Source organism: Panthera tigris, chromosome A2 (assembly GCF_018350195.1).
Source record: "Panthera tigris isolate Pti1 chromosome A2, P.tigris_Pti1_mat1.1, whole genome shotgun sequence".
In the NCBI taxonomy this organism is placed as follows: domain Eukaryota; kingdom Metazoa; phylum Chordata; class Mammalia; order Carnivora; family Felidae; genus Panthera; species Panthera tigris.
The window spans coordinates 9,104,082-9,129,003 of record NC_056661.1 but is presented as its reverse complement, the minus strand read 5'-3'; the positions used below and the strand labels follow the sequence as shown (position 1 = coordinate 9,129,003).

The window sequence follows — 24,922 nt, the reverse complement described above, 5'->3', positions numbered from 1 at the left end:
TGGGTGGATAAGCAGGTGAAAAAATACACTGGTGGCTGGATGGACAGAGAGTAAACAGATGGGTGGATACATGGATGGATAAATTGCGGAAGAACAGAAGGAGAGAGCCAGGTAGGATAAGGGGGCTGCTAGAATGCAGTTGTGGATGGATCGATAAAAATATGGACAGCAAATGGGTGGATGGACGATGAAATAGGTGCATAAATATTGGTGGATAAATGAGTGTCGGATAATGGTGGGTGAATAAGTGGATGGGTGAATGAATGGCTCGATGTATAAAAAGACGGATGCATGAAAATAGATGTGCAAGGCAAAGAGGGAACCCCAGTATAAACTGGGGACTTCAGTTAATAATCACGTATCCACGTTGGTTCAATTGTAACAAATGCGCCACAGGAAGAGAACGGGTAAATCGTAGAGGAAACTGGGAGGAAAGGGGGTTATCTGGGAACTCAATGTACTTTCCAGTCAGTTTTTCTGTAAACCTAATATTCTCTAAAACATGAGCTCTGATAATTTTTTAAAATAGATGTAATGGATAACAGATGTATGGATGGGCAAACGGAGGGATAATCAAATGGGTGTATGAATGGGATGGACAGATGGATGGACGGATGGATGGATGGATGGACGGATGGATGGATGGATGGATGGACGGATGGATGGACGGATGGATGGACGGATGGATGGATGGATGGGCGGATGGATGGACGGATGGATGGATGGACGGATGGATGGACGGATGGATGGATGGATGGACGGATGGATGGATGGATGGATGGACGGATGGATGGACGGATGGATGGATGGATGGACGGATGGATGGACGGATGGATGGATGGATGGATGGACGGATGGATGGACGGATGGATGGATGGATGGATGGATCGACAGATGGATGGATGGATGGATGGATGGATGGACGGATGGATGGATGGATAGACAGATGGATGACGGATGGGTGGGTGGTGGATGGGCAATTGGATGGATGTACTTATACTGAATGAAACCAAAGCAGATAGATAGACAAACCAATATGCGGCTAGATACAAATAAACAGATGAGATGGATAATCAATGGCTGGATAGATAAATAGGTGGATAAACATACAAGTGGAGAGTCAATTAGGTAACTGAGGCTCAGACAGGCCACCGAGCAACCATGACCAGCGTGCATCCCCCCATCTTCCCTGCAGTCCCACGGGCAGCCACACCTTCCACGTATTCCATGACCATGCAGAGGTGGCGCCGGGTCTCAAAGGAGCAGAACATGCCGACCACAAAGGGGTTCTCGGCGAAGGTGAGTATATCCCGCTCCACAAAGGCCTGCTGGATCTGGTTGCGCAAGATCAGGTTCTGTTTGTTTATCTTCTTCATCGCGAAGCGCTGCCTCGTCTCTCGGTGCCGCACCAGGTAGACAGCGCTGCAGGGGGAGAGAGCGAGGACCGGCCATCACCTCCGAGACACCCGGCCTCCGCCACCCTCCCCCCGCCAGAGCCCCGGGTGGCTCACCCGTAGGCACCATTGCTTATGAGCTTGATGGTCTCGAAGTCATTCTCTCCGGGTGGTTTCTTAGCCTTGGTGGTGGCGCTGCGGCCCTGCAGGGGAAAAAGGGAGACCACCACCACCATCATCACAAGACTAGAACTCTTATCCCATTTTACACATGAGGAATCTGCGGCACAGGGAGGGGGTGGATGGATCCTTCGTCAAGTGCCACAGTGAAGGAGTAACAAAGTCAGGCCTGGAACCTGATACTGACTCTGAAGCTATATTCCTAACTTTTTTCCACTAGGAAAGAAGCCTACGAAATAATCACCTTCCTATACAAAAAGCTACCAGAAATCAATAACAAAAAGCCCACCAATGGAAGAGAAAATACAGACAAGATATGTGAACTACAATTAGAGCTTGTAACCATATGAAAAGATGCTGAACCTCACATAGAGTGGCTGAAGAGCAAATCAAAACTACCCCAAGATACAGTTTTTCACCTGGCAGACTGGCCAAAAGGATCCAAAAAGCTGACACACTCTGGGTGAAGCTGTGTTGGAACAGGTACTTTTATACCTTCCTATCGGGTGTGTAAAATGGTACAACCTCCATGCAAGGTACTCTGGCATATAAAAAGAAGTGCGCGTTCCCTTTGATCCAGTAATTTCATTTTCGAGTTATTGCTACAGATATGCATGTGAAAAATTACATATGCATCACCTCGCTCATTGCAAGATTGGAAGCGACCCATATGTTCATCTTTAGGAAACTGGTTAAACACATGAGAGGCATCTGCGTAAAGGAATACTGTGCCACTGTTAAACAGCAAGGAATCGCTCAGTACACTGATCCAGTATTTTATTAAGTGGGGGAAAAAAGCAAGGAGCAAAATGTGCTGTAAGTTTTTTGGCAAAATGGAGCTATCTAATCGTATTTAGGGGGTGCTCAGTAGCACATATACTAATATTTGGGGGGGATATAGGTCAATGGGGGGACAAGAGTGGGTGTAAGATATTTCTCTGTACACGTTTTGTGAAAATTATGCTTATTTTTCTTTGGGACAAAGAGATTTATCCCATAAGTATTTCACAAAAATGTGTGATATGAAAATGTTAGATTTGTATGCTCCTAAGAACGTAGTCTAAAAACATCTGACCCAAAACTTGACAGAATTACAGGAAGAAATTGCTCAAAACAAGGATTTCACACATATTTCTCAGAAACGATTAGATTAACCAGGCAAAAAAAAAAAAAAAGAAGAAGAAGAAGAAAGAATAGGGACGTGGAAGATTTGAATCACTCAATTGACAAGTTTGATTGAATGAAATAGGTAGAATCCTACAAACAACAATTAAAGATAAATACCTTTTTAGAGTTTTAGAGTTTTGAGTGATGTCATTCCATTACCTATTCAAAAAATTAAACAAATGGCACGCATAGTGAGATTCTGTTCAATATATAGATAAAGGAAAGATGTGCGTGTGTGATGTGTGTGAATTCATAGACACAACTTGAAACAAAGGTTACGAATTCAAATGCCTTAAGGGGCCAGGCAGGCGGGGGGGGGGGGCGGGCGGGGGGGGGCACCATGCATGACTGGGGGGCCAAGTGCCCCATATCCTAGGGGCAAGCGCCCCCACTTAGAGCCAGCTGGCTCCACCACGGTGTTATCAGAACTTCCAATTTTTCAAAAGAAGGCCCAAACCCAGATTGTGAGTCAAGATCTTCTCATCTCTAGATTTTGCTGCAATTTGAAAAAACAAAAACAAACAAACAAACAAACAAACAAAGCACTGCAGAGTTCAGAGAAAGCACATGTGCGGCCACCAGAGCTGGCAGTCTCACAGAAGGAACATCTGTCAAAGCGTGGCTGGCTTAGAGGTGGGACCACGGCAGTTTTCACTATGTTAAGTGGCTAATGCAGAGACGTCCAACCGACCCAAAACCCCACGCGGGGTTCCTCACGATCCACATGACCAGCAATTCTGCTCCTGGCTGTGCACCCAAAAGGACCGAAACGGTTATACACACATGTCCGTGGCAGCACTTTCACTTTCAGGCAGCAGCCAAAAGAGGGAACAACCCCAACGACCATCAAGAGACAAAGGATAAACAAATGCAGAAGACCCATCCAATGGAATACGATTCAGCCATAAAAAGGAACCAAGCGCTGATTCATGTCAGGACATGGATAAACCTTGAAAACATTACGCCGGGCACAAAAGGCCACAGAGTGAAAGTAAACCTATATGGAATATCCAGAAATATATATGAAATACACATTGAGGCCAACTATGAAATTTACATGAAATATCCAGAATGGGCAAATCTGTAGTGTCCCAATTCAGAGGTTGCCAGGAGGGTCGAGGGGAGGGGTGGGCAGGGAGAGTGGGAAGTAACTGCTAGAAGTGAGGGTTAGGGTTATACCTTATTGTGAATATACTAAAACCCACTGAATTGTTCATTTTAAAATGAATGCTTAAGGGGCGCCTGGGTGGCTCAGTCGGTTAAGCGTCCGACTTCAGCTCGGGTCATGATCTCGCGATCCGTGAGTTCGAGCCCCGCGTCGGGCTCTGGGCTGATGGCTCAGAGCCTGGAGCCTGCTTCCGATTCTGTGTCTCCCTCTCTCTCTGCCCCTCCCCCATTCATGCTCTGTCTCTGTCTCAAAAATAAATAAACATTAAAAAAAATTAAAATAAATAAATAAATAAAATAAAATGAATGCTTAAAATGGTACGTTTTAAGTACCATGGGTACATGGTTGGATTATGTATATTTTACCATGAAAAGAGAAAAGGCCCACGGAGGAATGGCGATGGTTAACCCAGTTCACAGATGGGGAAACTGAGGCTCGGACCAGGGACCAAGAGATCCACCCAGCCTGAGGACACAGGGCCAGGAGGTGAGCCCTGGCCTGTCCTGCCGAAACCAGAGTGCTGACCGCTGGCCCTCTTGGCCTTACCTCAGAGAGGTCGTCCTGCTCCGGTGTATTGGAACCACCGCTGTCCTGTTCCTCCAGGTGTACCACGTCTAGGAAGGGGCTGAGTGTGAGCGGAGGCTGGGGTCCGGGTGGGTTCACCCCAGCCCCCTGCACCCACCAGCCAGCACCTGGAAAGGGGTCACGGGTGAGGCCCAGCTGGCGGATGATGTAGCGGGGGATGTCAGTCTTGACAAGGTGGCCTTCCTTGGCGTGGCCCTCCGCCGCCTCCAGCAAGTGGTAGAACTCCTCGGGGTTGAATTCCTGGGGCAGGGCAGCAGCAGGCTCAGGGTGGGCTCCAACCCTCCCCCAACCCCTACCCGCCCCCCCCCCCACGCCCAGTCCCCTCACCAGGCACTCCAGCAGCCTCGCGGGGCGCGAGATGATGATGAGGAGCTTCTTGACCAGCTGGGTGACGAAGGCAACCTCCATGCTCTCTGAGCGTTCATAGGCCTGGGGCGGCGGGCACAGTGGGGGTAGCTTTCACGGGTGCCCCGGCTTCGGCCAGGCCCCTCTCCCCACCCCACTGGGTACACACTGTTGCTGTTGTCCCATTTTACAGGTGAGAAAACTGAGGCTCGGGCCACACGGTAAAAAGAATGACAATGATGGTAGGCAATGTTGTCCTAAAACCTTCTCTCATTCATCTTCAAAACAGCCTATGCTCAGGGGCGCCTGGGTGGCGCAGTCGGTTAAGCATCCGACTTCAGCCAGGTCACGATCTTGCAGTCCGTGAGTTCGAGCCCCGCGTCAGGCTCTGGGCTGATGGCTCGGAGCCTGGAGCCTGTTTCCGATTCTGTGTCTCCCTCTCTCTCTGCCCCTCCCCCGTTCATGCTCTGTCTCTCTCTGTCCCAAAAATAAATAAAAAATGTTAAAAAAAAAAAAAAAAAAAAAAAAAAAAAAAAAAAAACAGCCTATGCTCCAGGCCAAGTTAGAATCCCTCCACCCTGGGCATGCTTTCCCCTCCGGTCCCTGTGTGGCTACCTGATCCGCGTCTAAAGTCGCACCCCACCTCCTGGCTGTGCCCTCAATCCTCATTAATGACCGTACTCTGCTTTTCCTGTTTTCTATCCCATGAATCCCCTTCTACCAGGCCACATGTCAATTTCTCTATTGTGTCTATCAAGGCCAAGACTAGGGTGAGGCAATGAGGCACCTCACCCTGAAGCCAAAAATCTCAGTCTTCAAGGTAACTAAGATTTTAATGCAGTATGTGAAAAAAGCATGCAAAAAAAAAAAAAATCCATGATAAGCAAAATAACAAAATTTAAGGGAGGATAGGATCTGTTAGGGTTGTCCTGAGCCACACTGGAGCTTGAAGCAAAAGGGAGGAAGTGTGTGGAAATCTGTACATGTTTTCTCAGTGATTAACAGCTTTAATAAAAATATTGTTGGGGCGCCTGGGTGGCTCAGTCGGTTAAGCATCCGACTTCGGCTCAGGTCATGACCTCACGGTCCGTGGGCTCGAGCCCCGCGTCGGGCTCTGTGCTGACAGCTCAGAACCTGGAGTCTGTTTCGGATTCTGTGTCTCCCTCTCTCTCTGACCCTCCCCCATTCATGCTCTGTCTCTCTCTGTCTCAAAAATAAATAAAACGTTAAAAAAAATTTAAAAAAATATTGTTGATGATTAAAACCAGAAAAGTAAAATTCTAACAAATTCTGGTTTGATTATAAATAAAATACTCAAAATAATGTTAAGTTTTAATATACCCACTTTTCAATTTTTCCAATAATTACTTTAATATCCTGAGGGGGGGGAGATTAAATACTTGTCTTATCCCAGTCCCAGCCCTGATGCTTTTTATCTTCTGACTCTCCTTATTAGAATGTCAGCTTCCTGAGGGCGGGGACTTTTGTTTGTTTTATTTCCAAGGAATTCTCCAGCTTCTAGGCCAGTGGGAGGCCTGGAACAGATGCTTAATAAATATTTGTGGAATTAATGAATGAGCAAATTCCCTTTTTATAGCAGAAGGACTGAGGCACAGAGAAGATAAGTGACTTGGCAAAGTCTCCACAGTAAGTGATGAGCTGGATGTGAATCTGGGCCGTTTGGTCTGTGCTCTCAATTCCTACGAATCTAGTGGCAGAATCCAGACTCAAACCAGATCTGATGATGAATCCCATAAGTCAACATACTGCCCTTTAGGTCGGAGTGGGCGCCTAGAGCCCAAAGCCCCGTATTCTGGTCTTTGTGCCCTTATCCAACGTCATTCCCTGAAGACAGTACAGTCACTTGGCTTCTGTGCTCCTAGAATTTCCCAGATTGCCTTCTCACCTCAGGGCCTTTGCATGTGCTGTTCACCCTGCTCGGCACACATTCCCCCCAGCACTTCTCATAACTGTCACTTCCTCATTATTCTTGTCCCAACTTCAATGTCACCTCCTCTGGGGAGGCCTTCTGGACCTAACAAGGGAGTCCTTGACACTCCATCTGATTGCCCTGTTCCATTTGCTTCATAGCCCTAAGCATCAGGTGAAATCACCAAATACCTTGATCTGTTTCCATGTTTCCTATCCACCTTCCACATTAGAATATCAGCCCCAAGAGGGCAGGGATATTTCTCTAGTTTGTTCACTGTTGGGTTCCCACTGCCCCAGCACACAGTAGTTGCTTAATAAATGCTACCCACTGTCATTGAGTTAAGTGGGGGTATCATCTTGTTTACTTTCATTCATTCATCCATGGAACCAAAATTTATTAATCACCTACTGTGTGCAGGACACCGTGCCAGGCATCAGGGCCGCAGCAATGAACAGACAACCTCATCATCCACCCGTGGGACTGACATTTGAGCAAGTGAGACAAGAAAGAAGATAAAGAAAAATACACAGGAGGACGGAAGGGGCTAAGTGCTAAGGAGAAAACTAAAGAGACAAGAGACGGTGGGTCGTGGGTTTGACATTTTAAATAAGGGGGTCTAGACGCCACCTGAGATGCTGATATTTGAGTAAAGACCTGAAGGAGGTGAGGGAGGTTAAGTCCCTGCCTCCCCCATCACTCCGGACGAGCACCACGTCCTTCCACTGGGGACCACGTCTTTCTCTCCCACCCCTGAAGTCCCACGGCGGCGCCCGGCACGTGGTAGGCGCCCTCTGAACGGAAGTGGGGTGAAAGAAGGCGTCGGGCCTGACCGAGCCAGCGCCCCCCGAAACACACACACTCACATCCTGCAGCAGCTTCTCCAGGTTCTCCTGCAACTCGTAGAAGTACACGGTGGTGATGAGGCCGTCGCGGGACTTGGTCAGGCAGTCCCGGGCCAGCTCGATGATCTGGTGGTGGATGAAGCTGAGCACGCCGTCGGCCAGCGGCAGCACGCTGTCAGGTTCGTAGGCACGGGCGAAGTCGCGCAGCTTCTCCTCCATCTGCGCGGTGGCCTGCGAGGGGGACAGAGGGCCGGGGTGCCGGCGCGGGGCTGCGCCCGGAGGCTGTGGCCGCCGGGAGCCTGCGCTGCGCTGCGCGCGCCGGCCACCAGGGGGCGCGCGGAGCTAAGGCGAGCGAGGGCTCCCGCCGCCCGGGCCTCCCCGCGGCCGCCCCCCGCCCCGCCTCACCTTCGGGAACCTCTCCTTGTAGACATGGTTCATCATCACGATCTCGTTGTCGTAGGAAGAGGGGGAGCGCCCGGGGCTGCGGGGAGAAAAGCGCATCCTGTGCAGCCCCCAGCCTCCGGAAGCAGCCAGGTGTTAGATCCCACCCCCGCTCCCCCGTAAAACTTCACCCGTCGTGCTGTCACCCGTTTAATCGCGCGGGCAGAGGTCTCACGGGACACGACCACCAACTTGGGGTGGAGGGAGGTTATCTACCCACCTGAGGCTCCGCGAGCGGGGCCGCACTGCAGGAGAGCGGCGGCCACCATCTTCGTCTGTGATGCTCTCGGTGCTGCCGAAGTGTTTGGAAAGGAAATGGAGCTCATCCACGGTGGGCTGGTAGGGCAGCTGGTGCAGGCGCTCCTGGGAGGAGCAGGAAGACTGGGGGGAGGAGCGGGGCCGGGGTCAGAGCCACCGCAGTCCCCCCACAGCTCGCGACCCTGGGCTGGGACTCCTGGGGGCTGATGGGCCCCTGGGCAGGGTCGGGAGCAGGACCTGGTTTATGATCCTTGGATCCCAGGGTCCAGGTTGGGACTCCTGGAGATAGACAGGGGGGACAGGGACAGACACGGATGCGAACTGTGACACACACAGATGTGGCCAGTGGGAGCCTGTTAAAGCCTGAATCAAGTCATATCCCTCCTCTGTTCAGAACCCGCCGTGGCTCCCACCTTACTCAGTATGGACCCTGAAGTCCTCCTCAAGACCCACAACGTCCTGCAAGATCTGGTCCTGTCTCCCTGCCATCACCTCCGCCCACTCTCCCCATCAGTTACTCGGTCCAGCTGCACAGGCCTCCCGGATGGTCCTTGAACCAGCCAGGCACACTCCTGCCTCAGGGCCTTTGCATTGAGGGGCCTATGCTCCCTCTGTCAGGAGCGTATCACTACAGATCGCTCCTCCTTTACATCTTGGCTTAAATGTCACCCCTGTGGGTGACATTCACCCCTCTGAACACACATCCCTCACCCCCTCTCCCTGCCTTATCTTGTTTCTTCTTGCTGTATTTATCTCCTGACTTACTATATCTTTATTATTAATTTTTATTGCTGCCTGCTCCTTGAGGGCAGAGACTTGGCTCTCCTTGGTCCCGAGTCAGGGTCTAGCACGCAGTCGGGCAAACACAGACCCGCAGATATCAGTGGAGAAACAAAGATCTCCACTTGATTCTGCAGGCAGAAGGGTCTTTTGAAACGTTTACGTCACTCACTCCCCATCCCACCAGTATCTATTAAAATAATTTTTTTCAATGCACATAACGTATGATCTACAGAACCACAATGTCAAATAGCTCAGGCTGAAATTTTAGTAAAATTTAATATAAAGCAAAAAAAAAAAAAAAAAAAGCCTTTGTATGGCTTCCCATCACATTTAGAATAAGATCCGCCGCCCTGCCCTGGCTAAGAAGCCCCAGCATGACCAGGGTCACTGCCTACCTCACCCTCGTTCCTCCACATGCTGTTCCCTGGCCCTCTTCGTGAAACACCCCTCCTTTCCTTCCTCCACCTGCCAAACTCCTACGGATCCTTTGTCTTGGCTTCAATTCCACCTCTTCCAGGAAGCCTTCCTGGACCCTCCCCCCCAGCTGAGTCAGGTGCTCCCTCCTGTTATCACCTTACCTGGTGCCACTCCCAAAACAGCTCCAACACCCTGTACTGTAAATATCTTCTTACCGGTCTGTCTCCCCTCATGAGGGCTGCATGAATCCTTGGATCCTGGCCCACCTTATAGAGCCCACCCACCATATGACAGCCAGTCGCATGATAAATGTCTGCTGAACATCATACCAATGGAGGGATGAGTGGACCAGAGACACAGGCAGAAAAGGGGGCAGGTGGAGAGAGACTTTGGGTATTGCGGTGGTTGAGCAAATGCACTCTGGGGGAAGAGTGTGCTGGCCCCGGCCAGCTGAGACCCTTGGCAAGTGGTTCGACCCGTGAGCCTTAATACCATTATCTGTAAAATAAGTCGGCGATAGGCAGGACCCCCAAGAAGATATGTTGAGGGTGGAGAACAGGGCTTTCAAGGGGACCTGTAACTTGCCAATAGATGGACGGGTGATACCTTGGAAAACTAGAGAAACCCAAAACCCTCATTAAGGCCAGCGCAACTGCTGGCCTGGGTGAGGGCTCCCGCCCACTCGCCCACCTGCCGACTCACCGAGACGGTGGAACTGGGTGTGTTGGTGCCATAGCCGGACGAAGGAAGTGAAGCCAGAGACCAACGGCGTCCGTCCGCCCTGGAACCCAGCCAAGACGCTCAGAGGCTGCTAGGCCCCACTGGTTCCCCCCCTCCCCATCCTCAGGGTGTGAGGGAAGCTACTGGCCACCACTAGGGTAGGGGCTGGGGGTATATCTGTGCTCTACGATTCCGAAAGGCCCTCAGAGCCACAGAGGTAAGGAGGAAGTCTTCCAGCCGGGCACCAGGGACCTGGAGCAAAGATCAGGAATCCCCAAAGCTGCCCCCATGATAAAGTGCTCAGACTGAGGCCACTTGAGCCTTCTCGGAGAAGAAGGGCCCCTCTTTTTCAAATACACACGCTGCCACATCCTCCCACACCTGCTCACTCACACACAGATACGGTCACTCCCACAGCCACACCCACTAGTGTTAGTGTGACTCGTGTGGTTGAGATCACACACTGACAATCATACACCTTCACGCGTGACTCCTCAACACGGACACACACACAACACCTGACCCGTACACGGGCCCAAATCGCACGCTTCCCTACACGAACACACCATCACGCATGCAAACACACACGTACACACACACACACACACGGGAACACGTACACGTAGAGATGGAGTACTCACACTCTGAAACAAAGACGCACACTCCCTCACACACGTTCTACTCTGCCACGTTCACACAGACACATTCGAGAACGCTCACGCACTCAGTCACACATTCAAACTCCCACGCAGCCACACATTCATTCACACTCCCACCAGATTGCACACTCACATGGAAACGTACTTGGAAGGGCATGCTCTCTCACGCATTCACACACATTTACAAATGCACAGGGATACCTTCACACACGCTCACACTTGCACGCTGATGCACGCCCCCGTGGGCATATGTGTGGGCAGGGCCGCCTCACACGACCACAGTCTCACAAGCCTACATTCACACATCCACATCAGCACAAAGATTGCATATCACAGGGACACACACTCCCAGGCATTAGCCTCCCTCCGGGGGGCGGGGCCCTCCTAGCCCACCCACCATGCAAGCGACCAGATCAGGTTCCAATCTTAGAGCCCTTTTCTGGCTCCCTAATGCCTTCAGCCGAATTCCGCAGCCAAGGGGATCTCTCCGCAGCCACCCCAGGGAGGCATCCTCTGTCCCCACAGTCCTGCGTGACTTCCACACGACAGCCTTCACCAGTCTTTGCAGTGATCTGCGCTCTCTGGCCCGCCACCCCAACTCCACCCCGAGGACAAAGACTGTCATTCACCCCTTATGCTCAGCTCCCAGCTCGCACCACGTGTTCAGACAACGTTTTTAGAATGAATCAAGTTCAAAGAAAAAGAATCCCGCCCAAACATCCTGGTGACTCCCAGAAGTTTCTCCAAAACGCATCGGAGGAATCTCTCTGCCTCCCCCAATTTCGCCAAAGGCCCCAAGAAAATTCATTCGCGACATTCTAGAAACCCTCAAAGATCCCCGTAGGGAAACCTATGATTGCTCCTCTCGGGCCCTGGAGAAATAGCTCTAGGTGCCCTTTCTCACGTTGGAGACCAAAGTCCCTCAATGGGCATCTTGCAGTCTGCGCTTGCGCACTTCATCTCCGTTCCCTGTCCTGTTGCTATGGAAACGCCCGGCCTGGAGCTAGAGGCTGGGGAGACTGAGACCCTGGGCTCAGAGCGCACGCGCTTTCGCTCCGCGGCAAAGGAAGTCCCACTCCCCGTTTGATTCCGAAAAGGCGGTTGGCCCCGCCTTCTCATAGGCCCCGCCCCTAAGGCCTGGCGCTTATTCCCGCTGGGACGCTGGGGCACTCTGCGGGTCCCTCAGGCCCCGTCTCAGGTGCAATTAGGAGGGGAACAGATGGAGGCCCAGACGGTGGTTGGGGAGGGTCCGGCCAGGGTTCTAGGGCCCTGGGGAGAGGGACTCACCTTCGGGAGGAGGCAAACGAGAAGTGGGCGGGGGTGTTGGGGGAGAAGTTGCGGGGGCTGTCCAGGGGACTGCTACCTGTAGCGGAAAGAGGGGGATCTTAAAGCTTGGTATGGGAGGCAATCCCACCAGGCCGCTCCATCCCCAAAGCGGGTTGCCAACAGCAGCCCTTCCCCTGTTTAGTCTCGTCCCACCCCCGTATGAGTGGACCACGCCCCCTTAGCTGTAGCCCCGCCTCTCTAGACTGTTTTGGTTATGGAGTCAGCCCAGCCCCCCATCAGGCCGATTCTGTCTACATCTGAGATGGCCCCGCCCTTCAGGTATGGTACCTCCCCTCAACCCCAGCCTCTTCACAGTCTTGCTCCGCCTGTGCCTCCGCCCACAAAGGCCCCTTCAGCCGATTGACCACTGCCACACAAGATGGCCCCGCCCTTTGCCCAATCTGGGTCCTCCTCTGTTCAGTCTCCGCCCAATCCTGCGGCACGGACACGCCCCTACCCCGTAGCCACGCCTCCTCTAGGCTGGTCCGCACCCACCACCTGTCTCACCCAGGTGTCCAGGCAGTGGGGAGTGGGGTCGCGGCAGCGTGGGCGAAGTGCTGGTCAGGATGAGGCTTTTCCGGTTACTGGTGCGGCAGCTGCGGGGAAGGCGAGGCAAGGGGACCGGGCCGGGCCGCAGCCCAGTGAGTTTGTGAACCCAACCAGCCAGCCACCTTCCCATCTCAGATCCCCGCCTGTCTCCCATCTGTGTGTGCTTGGAGGTGGCCCCAGAGGATTGCTCAGAGGAGGAGGTGATGGAGGCCTAGGCAGGGCTGCGTATGGGAAGGGATGTGCGTGTGGCACGTGTGTGCAAAATTACCTGCGTGGATCATGTGTGACCATGGGAGGCACGGCGTCAGTCATGGAATGATAGGAGCGTATATTGTCTTTGGGGCTGTGCGTGACATCCTCTGTGTGTATCCACGTTGGCGCCCAGTGTGTGAGTTCAGCACTGGGTTGGGTTTACCTTATGTGATAGGACCTGTACCTTTTGTGTCTGTGTGAAACAGTGTGCCATGCCACTTGCCCATGACTAGATGTGCCATTGTGTGTTAGAGCGCGTGCGTGCATGATTTTTGCTACATGTGTCTATGTCTTTGTGAGGCATTCTAAGTCTGTGTGATACCCTGCCCTTGTGTATGTGTGTGACATTCCCCGTGTGTGTCCACGGGAGGCATCTAGTGTGTGTGAGTTTCATACCCTGTGAGCCTGCCACCATGTGTGACATTCCCTAGGTGAGTCTTCTCTATGATGCGGTATGATACTGTGTATCTCTCCGTCTCGGCGAGATTCCCTGTGTCATTTATTCTGGCATCTGTGTGACACCGCATGTGATAAGCTTAGGTGATATCATGTGCTGTGACATTCTTGGGTACATAGATGTCATTGCCATACATGTGTCTGTGTGCGTCCTGGATGCCATAATCGTGTGTGTGTATCGTCATGCATGTGACATCGTCCTAGATGTACACAACACTGTACCTGTTGGGCTGTTCATCTGTGTGTGACGCTGGGGGTGCCCCCCTGAGTCTGGGTGGGCATGACTCTGACCCACGGCCACTGTATGCGTGATGGCTCCAGGGTGTATCTGGGCCACTAGGGCTGTAATGTGTGCATGTGTGTGACATCATGTCCTACGTGACGCTCTGTGTCACTATTTTCCGGCTGAGGCTGTGTTCTTGGTGGGGGGTAGTTTGTGCTATGATAAAGCCCCCCCCTTTCCTTCTGCCCCTCAGGATCCCAGATTGTGAAGAGGGAGCCCCCAGCCCCTCCATTCCCCTCACCCCCTGCCACAGTGACTGAGCACATTAGCGAGGCCAAGAACACGCGGCATGGGGGCGGGGGGAGGCCAGGCTGCGGCTATTGTTCCGAGGGTGCCAAGTCCCCCACCCTCCCCTTCTTCCCCTACCCCCACTGGGTTGCCGGAGCCCGCAGCGCCAGCAGACAAAGGCGCCGCAACACCCCCCCCCCAACAACCGGCGCAGCCTCCTCCCCCCTGCAGCGGTCCTCGCCGGCGCACAGTGCCCCCAGTCTCGGCCCACACTGTCCCCCAATTCAGCCCCATCCCCTGCAGAAGGCGCCGCACGGGCACCTCTGGCGCAGCTGGACGGGGTGCAGCATCCCGGGCCCCGCCCTGCGGCAGCGGCCGGAGGGGCGGCTTTAGTGGGGAGGGCCGGGTCAGGGTCTGAGGGATGGGGTTCTACCTCTTGGTGCGACGGAACATACTGCCGCCAGGGAAGGAGGGCATCGAGAAATTGGAAAGCGCTGTCCAGAGGGAGTCAGACATGACCCGGCGGCGGCGACATGGTGGCAGGTGCGGCAGTGGCGGCGGCGGCGCGGGGAGCGAGCGCGCGGGGCGGAGGCTGGAGCCGCAGCGGGCAGGGGAGGGCGGGGGAAGGGAGGGCCGTGCCGCTGCCGCCCGCCAGGAGGGGGCGCTGCTGCTCACCAGCGCTCCAGGCCCCGCCCGCGCGCGCGCGCCTGGCGCCCCCACCCGGACTCGAAAAGGGGCGGCCGGCCCTGCGCATCTCTCCCCAAGGCTCACCTGCTGCTTTTCCGGGGCAGAGGCAAATCCTTCTAGAAGGCAAGGGGGCAAAAGGATAGAGGTCAGAGTGGACCAGCAGCTGCTGTCTGCAAGCCCTGTCACCCCCGGGAGCGGCAAAAGTTGGGTGGGACAAGCTACTCATCAGCATCCTCACCCACACCTACGTTATGCACGGAGGGCGGGGCTCTTCGGGGGAGAGGGTACCAGAGTGATTTCTCTCCCGACCCCAGACACCAGCAGAGCCCAATATAGGACTCCTGAGTTGGCACCTCCATGTGTGTGTGTGCAAATCAAACGGGAGCCTATGTGGAAAATATTTCTTGAGCACCTGCTGTATGCCAGGCCCTGTGCTAGGCACTGGGGACACAGCAGCAAATGAGGAAAAACCTCCTGCCCTTTTGGGACTAGCATATAAAGAAGGGAAGCAGACAATAAACAAATTAACACAGACGTAAACACGATAATTTTAAACAGTAATAAGTGTCATGAATAATATTAAGGTGATATGATGCAAAATGGCTAGGAGGAGGACACAATAGTCAGAGAGGGCTGCTCTGGGGAAGTGACTTTTAAGATAGTTATTGAAAAAATAAGAGCCAGCCATGGAAGAATCTATGGAGAGAGCATTCCAGGTAGAAGGAACTGCCAAGGCCCAGAGACAGGAATGAACTTGGTATGTTCAAGCATGAAAGTTGAATGAATGAATGACTCCACACCCCAAGGGTTCTACCCCACTCCCAGACAGATTCAGTGTTGGGGGTGGGATAGTTAGGGTCGCTCAAAACTGAAATTTGCAATGGGAACCAGACAATGGCCAAGTGGTCTTTTTTGATAATGGCAATGATAACAATTGCTAACTATTAACTTTATGTGTCCAGACCAGAAGAAGGTTGTGTTCTGTTTGTCAAGCGCTCGGGAAGCCACTATAGGGATTAAAAGTTATGGAAGTCTGTGCCCTCTTCCCAGGAAACCATCGGGCAGAAGGAGTGCCACCTTCCAGCCAGTTCAGTGTCCACAGGCCAAAGTGAATAAAGGAGGCTGGGTAGGGCTGCAGATGGAATATTCTGGTGAGAGTTTCAAAAGCCTTTTGGTATGGACTCTAACCAGGGGAAAATGAGTTATGTTCTAGATCCTTTCTAGGATCTCTGAAAGCAGAAAGCCCTGGGTTCAAAGCTCAGATTTGCCTCTTATAACCTTGGTAAATGACCTTCCAACACTCCAATGACCTTATAACCTTGGCAAATGACCTTCCAAAGAAGGTCCAGCAGACCTGCCAACAGATGACTCTGTGAGATGATTCAGGTGCCTGGCACCTTAGCATGAGGCCTAGCACATAGTAAGCACTCAATAAATATTAGGTCATAGGAGCAGGAGTTATTATGAATGGACATGCTGCTTGACAGAGGATGGGCCAAAGGTACCTCCCACTCCCATGGACAGAGGACAGACATATGGTTGGGGTCAAAGAGAACACTGTCCAGATCTCCAGCCATGCTCCCCTGAGCCACGGGTGACCAGGAATCCATTCCAGGTTTTCCCTCTGTTTTTGCAGGATCAGTTTGAATGAGGAGCAGCTGGGACCAGCCGGCTGGGTGGGACGACCGCAATGGCCCAAGCGAAATCTAGACCTGGATTTTTCGGCCACGGAGGCCAGGATTCCAGATCCGGGTACACTCGGCCTTCGAGGGTGAGCCCCTGGGGACCTTGAAACACCTCCCAAGTAGTCCTCGAACCTAGCCCCATTTGCTAGCGCTCCTAAATATTCTAGAATAGAAGTAAAGGGCAAACTGGAGAGGTAGGGGATTTGGATCCTTGCGTCAGAGTAAACAGACGCCACCTCCATCACTAGCTGCAGAGACGCTCTGCCAAGCAGATTCTGCTTCTCCCAGTGGTTGATGGACGGCGCTGGGGATGGGCTTTCGAACTCAGGATGCTGTTCGTATATACGATCCCAGCTGCACACAATTGGAGGCCCTCGGGAGCTCCGCAGTTGTGGGACAGATCCTAGGGGGTTGCATCAGTGGGTGGGGGTGTATCCAAGGCAGCGAAGTGGTTAATCCCGCCAGAAAGGAAGAGGTAGGGACAGGACTCCGGCGGGATAGCACAGACTAGGGATTGCCTCAGGAAGGAACGGTGGGTGAGTGGGAGGATCCCAGGCTGGGGGCGGGGTCTTGAGCGTTGGTAGGCCCGCGTGGCGATGAGCCAATGGGAGTCGGCGCTGGCCCGGAGGGCGGGAACACACCGTCTTGTAGGCTCCGCCCCTTACCGCCCTTTTCCTGGGGACCCGACGGCGCGGACCCAGTCTGGCTGCTTCAGCACCTGCTCTGGCTTTGCCGCCCCTTCCTCCCTTTTCCCACAACCCCTTTTCCCACCCCAGCACTAAAACGGGTGGGAATCCAGGGAAGTTCTCAAGAGCCCAAGGCTCTTAGATGGAGCCATTTGGGCTCTGTTCGAAAGCAAATTAGCTTTCCAACCCAGTTCTGTCTCCAGCATCCTCCAGACACCTGGGAAGTCCCTCCTATCATCTAACTCCGACTTTTCCTGCTGCAGTGACGGATCGGCTTATCTTGGTCTCCAACCTCAGGGATGGTAGGTTAGAGGAGTCCAGAAGTAGACCCTGGATGAGGGTTTGAATCCTCCCCTTTTTTGTCCAAGCTCCAGGCTAGGAAGTAGCCTGAGTCTGGAGCCACCTAGGCTTTATCTAAACTCCTCCAGATTATGTAGCGTGGGTCTGGGCTCCAAGGAGGATCAGAAGGACCAGACCCCAGGCAGGCCTTGAGATGAAGCTTTGATCAGTTTCCTCGCTGGGGTCAGTTTAGGGACAACATCGAACCCTCGTATTAACCCTTAGAAACGCAGTAAGAAGATAGTAGAAAAGAACTCTTCTCAGCTTCAGAATCCCCACCCATCTTGAAGGTGGGAGTTCCTGACGCCTGGATTTCCCCACACTCCACAATCCTCAGTGTCCCACTCTGTGCAGTGGACTCACTCCCGCGCCTGCGCAGCCTGGAGACCAGTATCTTCTAAGGCTGCAAGGAGCTAAAAATCGCTCCCGCCCACCCACAAGCTGGGCTGGACTTGAGGATCTCGCGGGGGGGGGGGTAGTGAAGGGAGGAGGAATGAAGAGTGAGGAGGAAGGCTGTCTAGGGTGTCTGTCCAATTAGGGCAGTAGGAAGAATCCTGGTGGCTGGGCAGATGCATGGAGGTCGCAGGGGTTCCCCATGCCTCAGAAAGGGGTTCCTGGGGTGCTGAGGGGCGAGGCTGCAGTATAAACATGTTTACTGCCTCTGCGGCGCCGGTTGCCCCGAGGGGAGCGAGCCCTGGGGCACTAACTTTGCTTTGCGCCCCCTCACCCCCAGATTGGCGTTGAGCCAGGGCGATGACTTCGGTCCCAGCCCCCTCCCCCTCTGGCGGGCCAGGTGCCCCTCAGGCTATCCTCGAGGGGGAGCTCTAGGCTGCACCCCCTCCGTCAGCTCCCTGGAGCCCCGGGCGGCGCCTGAGGGGCGGGGTCGCCAGCGCGGCGGGACGCGCGGCTACCGAGTTCCCCTCTGGTAGCGTCCCGAGGCCGTGGGAGGGGGCGCCCTGGCCGGCCCAGGCGCAAGTTCTCCCGCCCCCTGCCGGGCCCCGCCTCGGGGCTCCGACCCCTTCACCGCCACCCGGGACCGGGGCTGCCGCGTACCTGCAGCCTCCGGCGGCGAATCAGGCCCGAATCGTCCATGGCGGCGGCGGCTTCGGCCCCGGGGAGGGAGGAGGGAGGTGGCGGTAGCGGCGGCGGCGGGAGGAGGGAAGAGGGAGGGAGTGAGAAGCCGCGGGGACCGCGGCGGCGGCGGCGGCGGCGGCGGCGGCGGCGGCGGCGGGTGGGGGGGGGTGGCGGGGGCGGAGCAAAGTGGGGCGGACCCGGCGCCGTCACTGCGTCTGGGCGCCCGAGCCCGGCCTCGGCCAAGGCTGCCCGCGCTAGGGGGGGCGGGGGGGGGGGAGGGTAGGGGCGGAAGGGGGTAAGCTAGGGAGAAGCTTCCATATGCCCCCAAGGGAGCCAAGCTACGAAGAGACACCTATGAGAAGAGACACTCCAGGAGAGAAACATGCCCATGGAGAGACTTTCAACCCAAGAAACACCCAAGGGAGACAGACATTCTCACTAAGATATATTCCTTATGCGGAACCCTCCCCCCTCCTCGCAGCGACCCCCTCAGGGAGACACATTCCCATGGATTGATAGTCTCCACGGGGACGCCCTCTCCAATCAGGAACTCTCCCCTCACCCTGAAAATCATTCCTAAGACAGATGGTCTCTGAGAGGTGACACTGCCTCTCAGAAGCCCCCTGTTGCCCCCAAGAAGAGACATTTCCGCAGAGAAAAATCCCCACGGGTGAACGTGGGGAGCCTAGTGAAGACACCCCCAACGAAAGACCTCCTAAAAGCCATATTCTTTGTGGGAAATTGCCCCCACCCACGAGACCTCCACATCCTGAGAAGGTACATTCTTACAGAGTGACATTTACATTGAGGACACCCATCCTCGCGGGAGATGCTCCCAAAGAAAAACATTTTGCATGCCTATAAGCCCCCCTTCCCAACCAGAGTCTCTTCAGGGAGTCCTGCAGCCCCTCTAACGACCCCCTCCCTCACCGTCAGGATTAAGTAGCCAGGCCAGGCTGCGCTATATTTATAGGGGCGATTAGCTGGTAGTTGGGGAGGGGGGCAGCTGAAGCGATTTTCACACACACACACACACACACACACACACACACCCGCAGTGTTCCTACAGCTGAGACCAAGCCGACTATGCTTCCCAGAGTTGGTGCGGAAAGCGTCGGTGACCTCCGCACTCCAAGTCTAGGCTTTGGGGGGGGGGGGGGGTAGGGTGGGAAAGGGGCTTCCCAAGGGTCCTGGCCCATAATTGGCCAGGAAGGCCCTGGAGGGCGCGGTCACTGGAGGAAGCGACCCCTGCCGGCCAATGAGGGGGAAGGCAAGGCAAGGTCTAGGTCCAGGTGTTCCCCAGACGCTTGTTTCCTCATCTCTGTGCCTTTGCCCGAGTTATTTCAACGTTTTTCTGTTTGTCGGCATGTTTGTTTGCCATGTCGCTGAGTCTGTTTCTCAAAACTTCTCTGTCAAAGGCCCAGACTCCGCTTTTGTCACCCCTTCTAAAGCTGGCTTCGTGGGAGCTCTCCGTGGTGCTGATCTCATGCGCTCCTGTCCACGGTGCTGAATTCCGAGGGCAGCGTTGGGGGCTGAGGTCAGGGGAGAGAAAGGATTGGCGAAAGGCATAGCCCAAAGCCTGGACATATCTGACACACGAGCACCCTGGCCTACCCAAAAATGGACAAGAGGAAGGTGAGATCCACTATATCTTGATTTCTGAAGCCTATAGGACATTAGTGGGTGCCCATTAGGGGCCAGGAGACAGCACCTCCTAAATGGCTCATTTACTCAACACGTACTGAGCACGCACTATGTGCACAGTAGTGTTTTGAGATCTGAGCGTCCCATAGTGAAAGAGACAGACAAAAACTCTGCATTAGCCTGATAAGACAGGGAGATTTGTGGTAGTGGTCATTGCTCACAAAAATACATGTGCACACTACAAGCACAGGCACACACACCCGCTACACATATATACATGAACACGAACATACCAACACATGCTCAGGAAACAGACTCACATACACATAGTTACACACTCTGCAAATATGTACTTGTCAAAAATACACACACATACAAACATATTATCCGCAAACACAGACTCACACACAAATACATACACATTGCAAATATCCACTTAGCAAACACAGACACACTGAATCCTTTACCAACACACTAACACAGAATGCAAACACAAAATCAGCAAATACAGACACACACAAACACATATACACATCAACTCACACTCTGCAAAGACACACGTATGCAAACACAGTAGTGTTAGAAAACACAGATATACACACACGCAGCGAATACAGACATACAGACAACATGTACAAACACTCAACAAACACAAGCACACACACATCATACCAAAACCAATCTCAGCTCAGCTACACACAAACTCTCCTCCAGCACACAGACACAGTATCCTTCCGACACAACACATGAACACACACACATACTCACATGCCCACTGCAGGACTGCTCCTCTCACCGACTCTCCCACTATAATGTCAGCTCTGTGAGGCTGAGATATTCATTTCTTGGTCACTACTTCATCCCCAGAACCTGGCACACAACAGCTGCTCAACAAACATTTGTTGAATGGATGGGTGAATTGAGGGAATGTTTGTAAGAAACTTGCATTCACAGAAACTGCAGAGAAACACACACATACATTTCAGATGCAGACACATACTCTCTCCACACATATAAACACCCTTTTGTGTTCACTAATGGTCAACATTCATGGCCAAAAACCTTTATCCACTGACTTATCCACAACATTGTCACAGGACAGCCATCCTAATCCTGCTTCCCCGTCCTTCACATTTATTATATCTGACTCAATTGGACACACTTGGCTTGAGATACATACAGGCCTCCTTAGCCAAATTTTGCACACACACACACACACACACACACACACACAAAACCACTCAACCAAGAGTCACACATACCATAACCTCACCCAACAAACACATGCTTTACACACACACAGCCATACAAACACACTCTCATCCAACACATATACACACAGATTGAGTTTAAGCCACAATCTCAACATAATGCTCAGTGCAAGGATATATACACAGCAGTCCCCGGGCCACCGGCCTTTGGTCAGCTGGGGCAGGGGGTGGGGCCATGGGAAACTCCTCCTCTGCGTCAGACCACACCCCCTCTGGCTGTCACTCTTTCTTGCACTTGACCCTGAGGTGTCTCAGCAGCGCCCTAGACCTCAGTTCACTTAACAGGTGAGGGGTAGCCCAAGAGGGCAGGGGAGGGGAGGGAATTGTCTTGTCCCTACAGACCCTCAGCTTCCCCTACCCTGGGGCTTTTGGATTCCAGCAGCAAAACTCGAGTCCTGCCACAGCCAAGCTTGGCTCCAAAGGGCCAGCCATAGTGGAAGCCCCTAAGCCGATTGTGGGCCGAGAGAAGGTGACCATGAAAGGGGCCAGCAGGGATCAAGAGGGAGGGAGGAGACTGGGCAAAAGAACAGGAGGAACCGCTGGACAGAGGAGGGAGATTGAAAGAGCTGGGGTGTCCCTTTAGTTCTGAAGACAGCGGGAGTCACCTGAGGGTTGACAGGGTGGGAGATCCTGCTGGGTGTGAGGGGGAGGGGAACTGTGGTCAAACCAGAGGGTGGGACGCATTGGGCCTAAAGGGATGGAGGGGACATGAGTCTGGTGGGGGAGAAGGGGCTCCTGGGTCAGAGGCATGACTTGGTGGCCCCCTGGGATTTGGAGGTCCTTGGTCATTGCCTCCTCATCAACTGCTCATTCTCTGTTCTGCCTTGCACTGTCTCCTGAGTAGGCATCAGGAGAGTGCCACCCTGAGCTTCCAGAAAGGGACAACCAAACCTTACCCTATACCCCAGCTTACTCTTATCTCAGGTGGACATGGCCTGCAGGGGCCACACTCGACCCAGGGGCCTGCCCTGGGCCCTAAGACTGACCCTGGTGTGGATCCTGCTGGGGTTCTGTGGAGGGAGCCGCCCACTCCCAGCTCTGTCCCGGAGACACCATAGGCTGGCGACCGATTTCGGCACAGTCCAGCTGCACCTTGCGGGTGAGCACTCCAGACCCTCCCTAACTTCCAACACCCAGGAAATCCCACATCACCACAGCAATACCAGACTTTCCTTCTGAGAGGGGCTTAGGAAGAAGCACGGGCTGGGGGAGGTGGGCAGTTGGGGCTAGTGCCGAAGAATAGTAGTTAAAGTGCACTGATTCTGGAATCAGACTGCCTGGGTTCAAATCCCAGCTCTCCCACCTCATAATTGTGTGACTCTGAGCAAGTCACTTAATCTCTCTGGGCTTCATGTAGACCATGAAAAAGGGAGAGAAATAATAGACCTACGTCATAGTGTTGTGAAGGTGTGTATGTAAGCATATGAAAACGTGTACCACTATCAGGGACATAATGAACGATAAGCTGATTATGATAAGCCATCATTTTTATTATTACTAGAAATTGCATTTGGATCCCAAGAGAAGTGTCTTTATTTAAGTTTTATGTTTGAGGGGCCCTGACATAACTGGGGTCTCCCCTGTTCAAGGGGCCCCCAGGCCTTAGTTCCCCAATCCTACATGAGGATCTAAGACCCCACCTCACAGGAGTACCCTTCTCCATGGTCCTGTTGTCCCTCAGAGATGGACACGCCAGAGGCATCGGACCCTGGGGCGGTCCCAGAACGCTGTGGGGAGCCGAGCCCTGGGTGAGTACAGTACCCGCCAGCGTTTCGTTGTGTGTTTTGCTTCAGTTGGCCCTGCCACATCCTGACCCAAACGAGCCTGTCTTTCCCGATGTTCAGGTGCGAATCCTTCCTGGGACATCTCCAAGCTGCCCTCCAGAGTCGCTTCCGCCTGCTGTTATTGGGGATACGCCAGGCGCAGCCGCTCTGTTCTGAGCTCTGCGATGTCTGGTAGGGGAGGTGGGGCATGAGGGGCGTGTCCTATGGTTTGGGCGGGACCAAAGGAGGGATCTGCAGCTTGTGTTTGAAGGGGTGTGGCCTGCCTCCAATAAGGCCAAGGTCTAAAAACGAGTTTAGAGGCCAGGTAAAAAGGGACGGGGCCTGTAGAGGACCCGGCTTTTAAGATTGGCAGGACGGAGGCGTGGCCTTCCACGGACCTGGGGTTTTTTAAGGGGCGGGACCTCTTGCTAGAAAAGAGAGCTGAAAACATTGGGGAACGTAAGAGGCTGGCCTGAAATAGATGGTATGAAGTCTGCAGGGATGAGGTCAATTGTGACAGAGCCCCGGGTATGTGTGGAGAATATAGGGTAGGGTGAAATCTGGAGGACAGCGTCTGTTGGGGCGTGGTCCTAAGAGGCGGGGCCTGGGTCTGGGGGCGGGACATACACTGAGTGAAGCCTTGGAAGGCAGGATCCCAACAGAACGCGACTGCCCACCTTCTCTCCACGCACCATCCGTAGGTTTGCCACCTGCGAAAGTGATATTACCTGCGGCCCAACTTGGCTTCCATTCCCAGAAAAGCGGGGCTGTGAGCCTGGCTGCGCTACCTATGAGCAGGTGAGCTTGAGACAGAGAGTGCGGGTAAGAGACTGGGACCTCCCCTTACTATGTCCTGTCTTAACCCGCCTAGGGCCCGGAGTCCGGACTGGCACTCCCAAGGCTCCTGTTCCCACTCTTCCCCCTTCCGCAGCACAATCTCCATAGTGGGATACGTCCGTATGCTCCCTAGGGCCCATTGAGTCTAGATTTGGCCTCCCCAAGGGACCGTCTCTGCTCTAGGCCCATCCACAGTTCCCCCTGGAAGACTCAGAAGCCCGAATTACCTTCTCTAAAGCCCCAATCTTAATTTGACCCTCCCCCACCCCAGCCCTGGGGCCCAGGAAGGATAACTCGCCCTCCCCTGTACTCCTCTCCTGCCATGGCCCTGCTCCCACACTCCCGGGAGGACCCAAAGCGGGTAACTGCCCGCACCTAGGCCGCGCCTCTGCCCTGGCCCCTACTTGCAAAGAAACTCGGGGACTCTAGGTTTCCAAGGCCACGCCCCTGAATTGCCTGGACTCCGCCCACTCGGGCCCTAACCCCACCCCTTTTCCCAGACCTTTGCCGATGGGGCAGACCTTTGCCGCTCAGTCCTGGGCTACGTGCTGCCGGTAGCAGCTCCTGGCGCGGATCACTGCCTCAACATTTCCATCTCGGTACTGCCGGGTCGCAGACACGAACGGAGGGCCCGGGAAATCAGTTTCCCGCGGTCCCGCCGCTCCCGCACCTGGATCCTGGATGCTGCGGGCAGCGGGAGTGGTAGTGGAAGCGGCAGCGGCCCCTAGGGGGCGCCGGGCCTTGGATGGAAGATGCGTCCCTTCCCCCCACCCGGCCCAAGACACCCAGAGCGCCACCCCTCTCCCTCTCCGCTTTCTAGTTTCCAGAGTCCTGTCCCTCCTTCTGGAGTCCCAGAGACTAGCCCTTCTCCAGGTTATTAGAGAAATAGCCCCAACTCTAGCTCATTTTCCCCTCTTCCCCCACTGAATAAAGTCGCCAGCTCGAAAGCA

General features: G+C 53.9%; 2 protein-coding genes and 2 long non-coding RNA genes across 17 annotated transcripts in view; 2 read left to right on the top strand and 2 right to left on the bottom strand.

Annotated features, from left to right (window-relative positions):
• Positions 1-2,149, top strand: part of LOC122236590 — a 6,344-nt gene extending 4,195 nt beyond the window's left edge. The window contains exons 3-4 of the long non-coding RNA XR_006214679.1: positions 1,196-1,299; positions 1,795-2,149. This is a non-coding gene — a long non-coding RNA (uncharacterized LOC122236590). The remainder of the gene's footprint in view (positions 1-1,195; positions 1,300-1,794) is intronic.
• MAST1 (microtubule associated serine/threonine kinase 1) overlaps positions 1-14,519 on the bottom strand; it is a 23,560-nt gene extending 9,041 nt beyond the window's left edge. For 2 of the 3 annotated variants that reach the window (XM_042978282.1, XM_042978283.1), the window contains exons 1-12: positions 14,420-14,519; positions 12,726-12,814; positions 12,180-12,255; positions 10,216-10,294; positions 8,276-8,436; positions 8,020-8,095; positions 7,636-7,845; positions 4,822-4,923; positions 4,602-4,734; positions 4,456-4,523; positions 1,512-1,597; positions 1,214-1,422 (exon numbers count right to left, since the gene is read on the bottom strand). In XM_042978282.1, the coding sequence (XP_042834216.1) occupies positions 1,214-1,422; positions 1,512-1,597; positions 4,456-4,523; positions 4,602-4,734; positions 4,822-4,923; positions 7,636-7,845; positions 8,020-8,095; positions 8,276-8,436; positions 10,216-10,294; positions 12,180-12,255; positions 12,726-12,814; positions 14,420-14,502 (1,372 nt within the window). In that variant the 5' untranslated portion in view covers positions 14,503-14,519. Of the gene's footprint in view, positions 1-1,213; positions 1,423-1,511; positions 1,598-4,455; positions 4,524-4,601; positions 4,735-4,821; positions 4,924-7,635; positions 7,846-8,019; positions 8,096-8,275; positions 8,437-10,215; positions 10,295-11,796; positions 11,857-12,179; positions 12,256-12,725; positions 12,815-14,419 lie in introns of those variants that run through there. The other variant, XM_042978284.1, reaches the window with a different exon arrangement.
• RTBDN (retbindin) lies at positions 12,000-24,922 on the top strand. 12 transcript variants are annotated; one of them, XM_042978290.1, is made up of 11 exons: positions 12,000-12,090; positions 12,421-12,497; positions 16,310-16,444; positions 17,308-17,346; positions 19,876-20,092; positions 21,752-21,841; positions 22,297-22,471; positions 23,054-23,120; positions 23,217-23,327; positions 23,837-23,933; positions 24,473-24,922. In XM_042978290.1, exons 5-11 carry the CDS (start codon positions 20,078-20,080, stop codon positions 24,698-24,700), a joined length of 783 nt encoding a protein of 260 aa, XP_042834224.1. In that variant the 5' UTR covers positions 12,000-12,090; positions 12,421-12,497; positions 16,310-16,444; positions 17,308-17,346; positions 19,876-20,077; the 3' UTR covers positions 24,701-24,922. The 12 variants fall into 12 exon arrangements, with proteins under 12 accessions (XP_042834224.1, XP_042834219.1, XP_042834225.1 ...); XM_042978285.1 differs by having other exon boundaries at positions 17,248-17,346; XM_042978291.1 differs by lacking the exon at positions 17,308-17,346 and having other exon boundaries at positions 16,310-16,425.
• LOC122236589 lies at positions 23,128-24,616 on the bottom strand. The gene is made up of 3 exons (XR_006214678.1): positions 24,494-24,616; positions 23,763-23,845; positions 23,128-23,324 (listed from the first exon to the last, which is right to left on the bottom strand). It is a non-coding gene; the product is annotated as an uncharacterized LOC122236589 (long non-coding RNA).

Coding starts and splice junctions, on each gene's coding strand:
- RTBDN (XM_042978291.1), top strand. Junction 21,842..22,296: donor CGATTGTGGGCCGAGAGAAG/GTGACCATGAAA, acceptor CTCTTATCTCAG/GTGGACATGGCCTGCAGGGG. Junction 23,121..23,216: donor TGTGGGGAGCCGAGCCCTGG/GTGAGTACAGTA, acceptor CCCGATGTTCAG/GTGCGAATCCTTCCTGGGAC.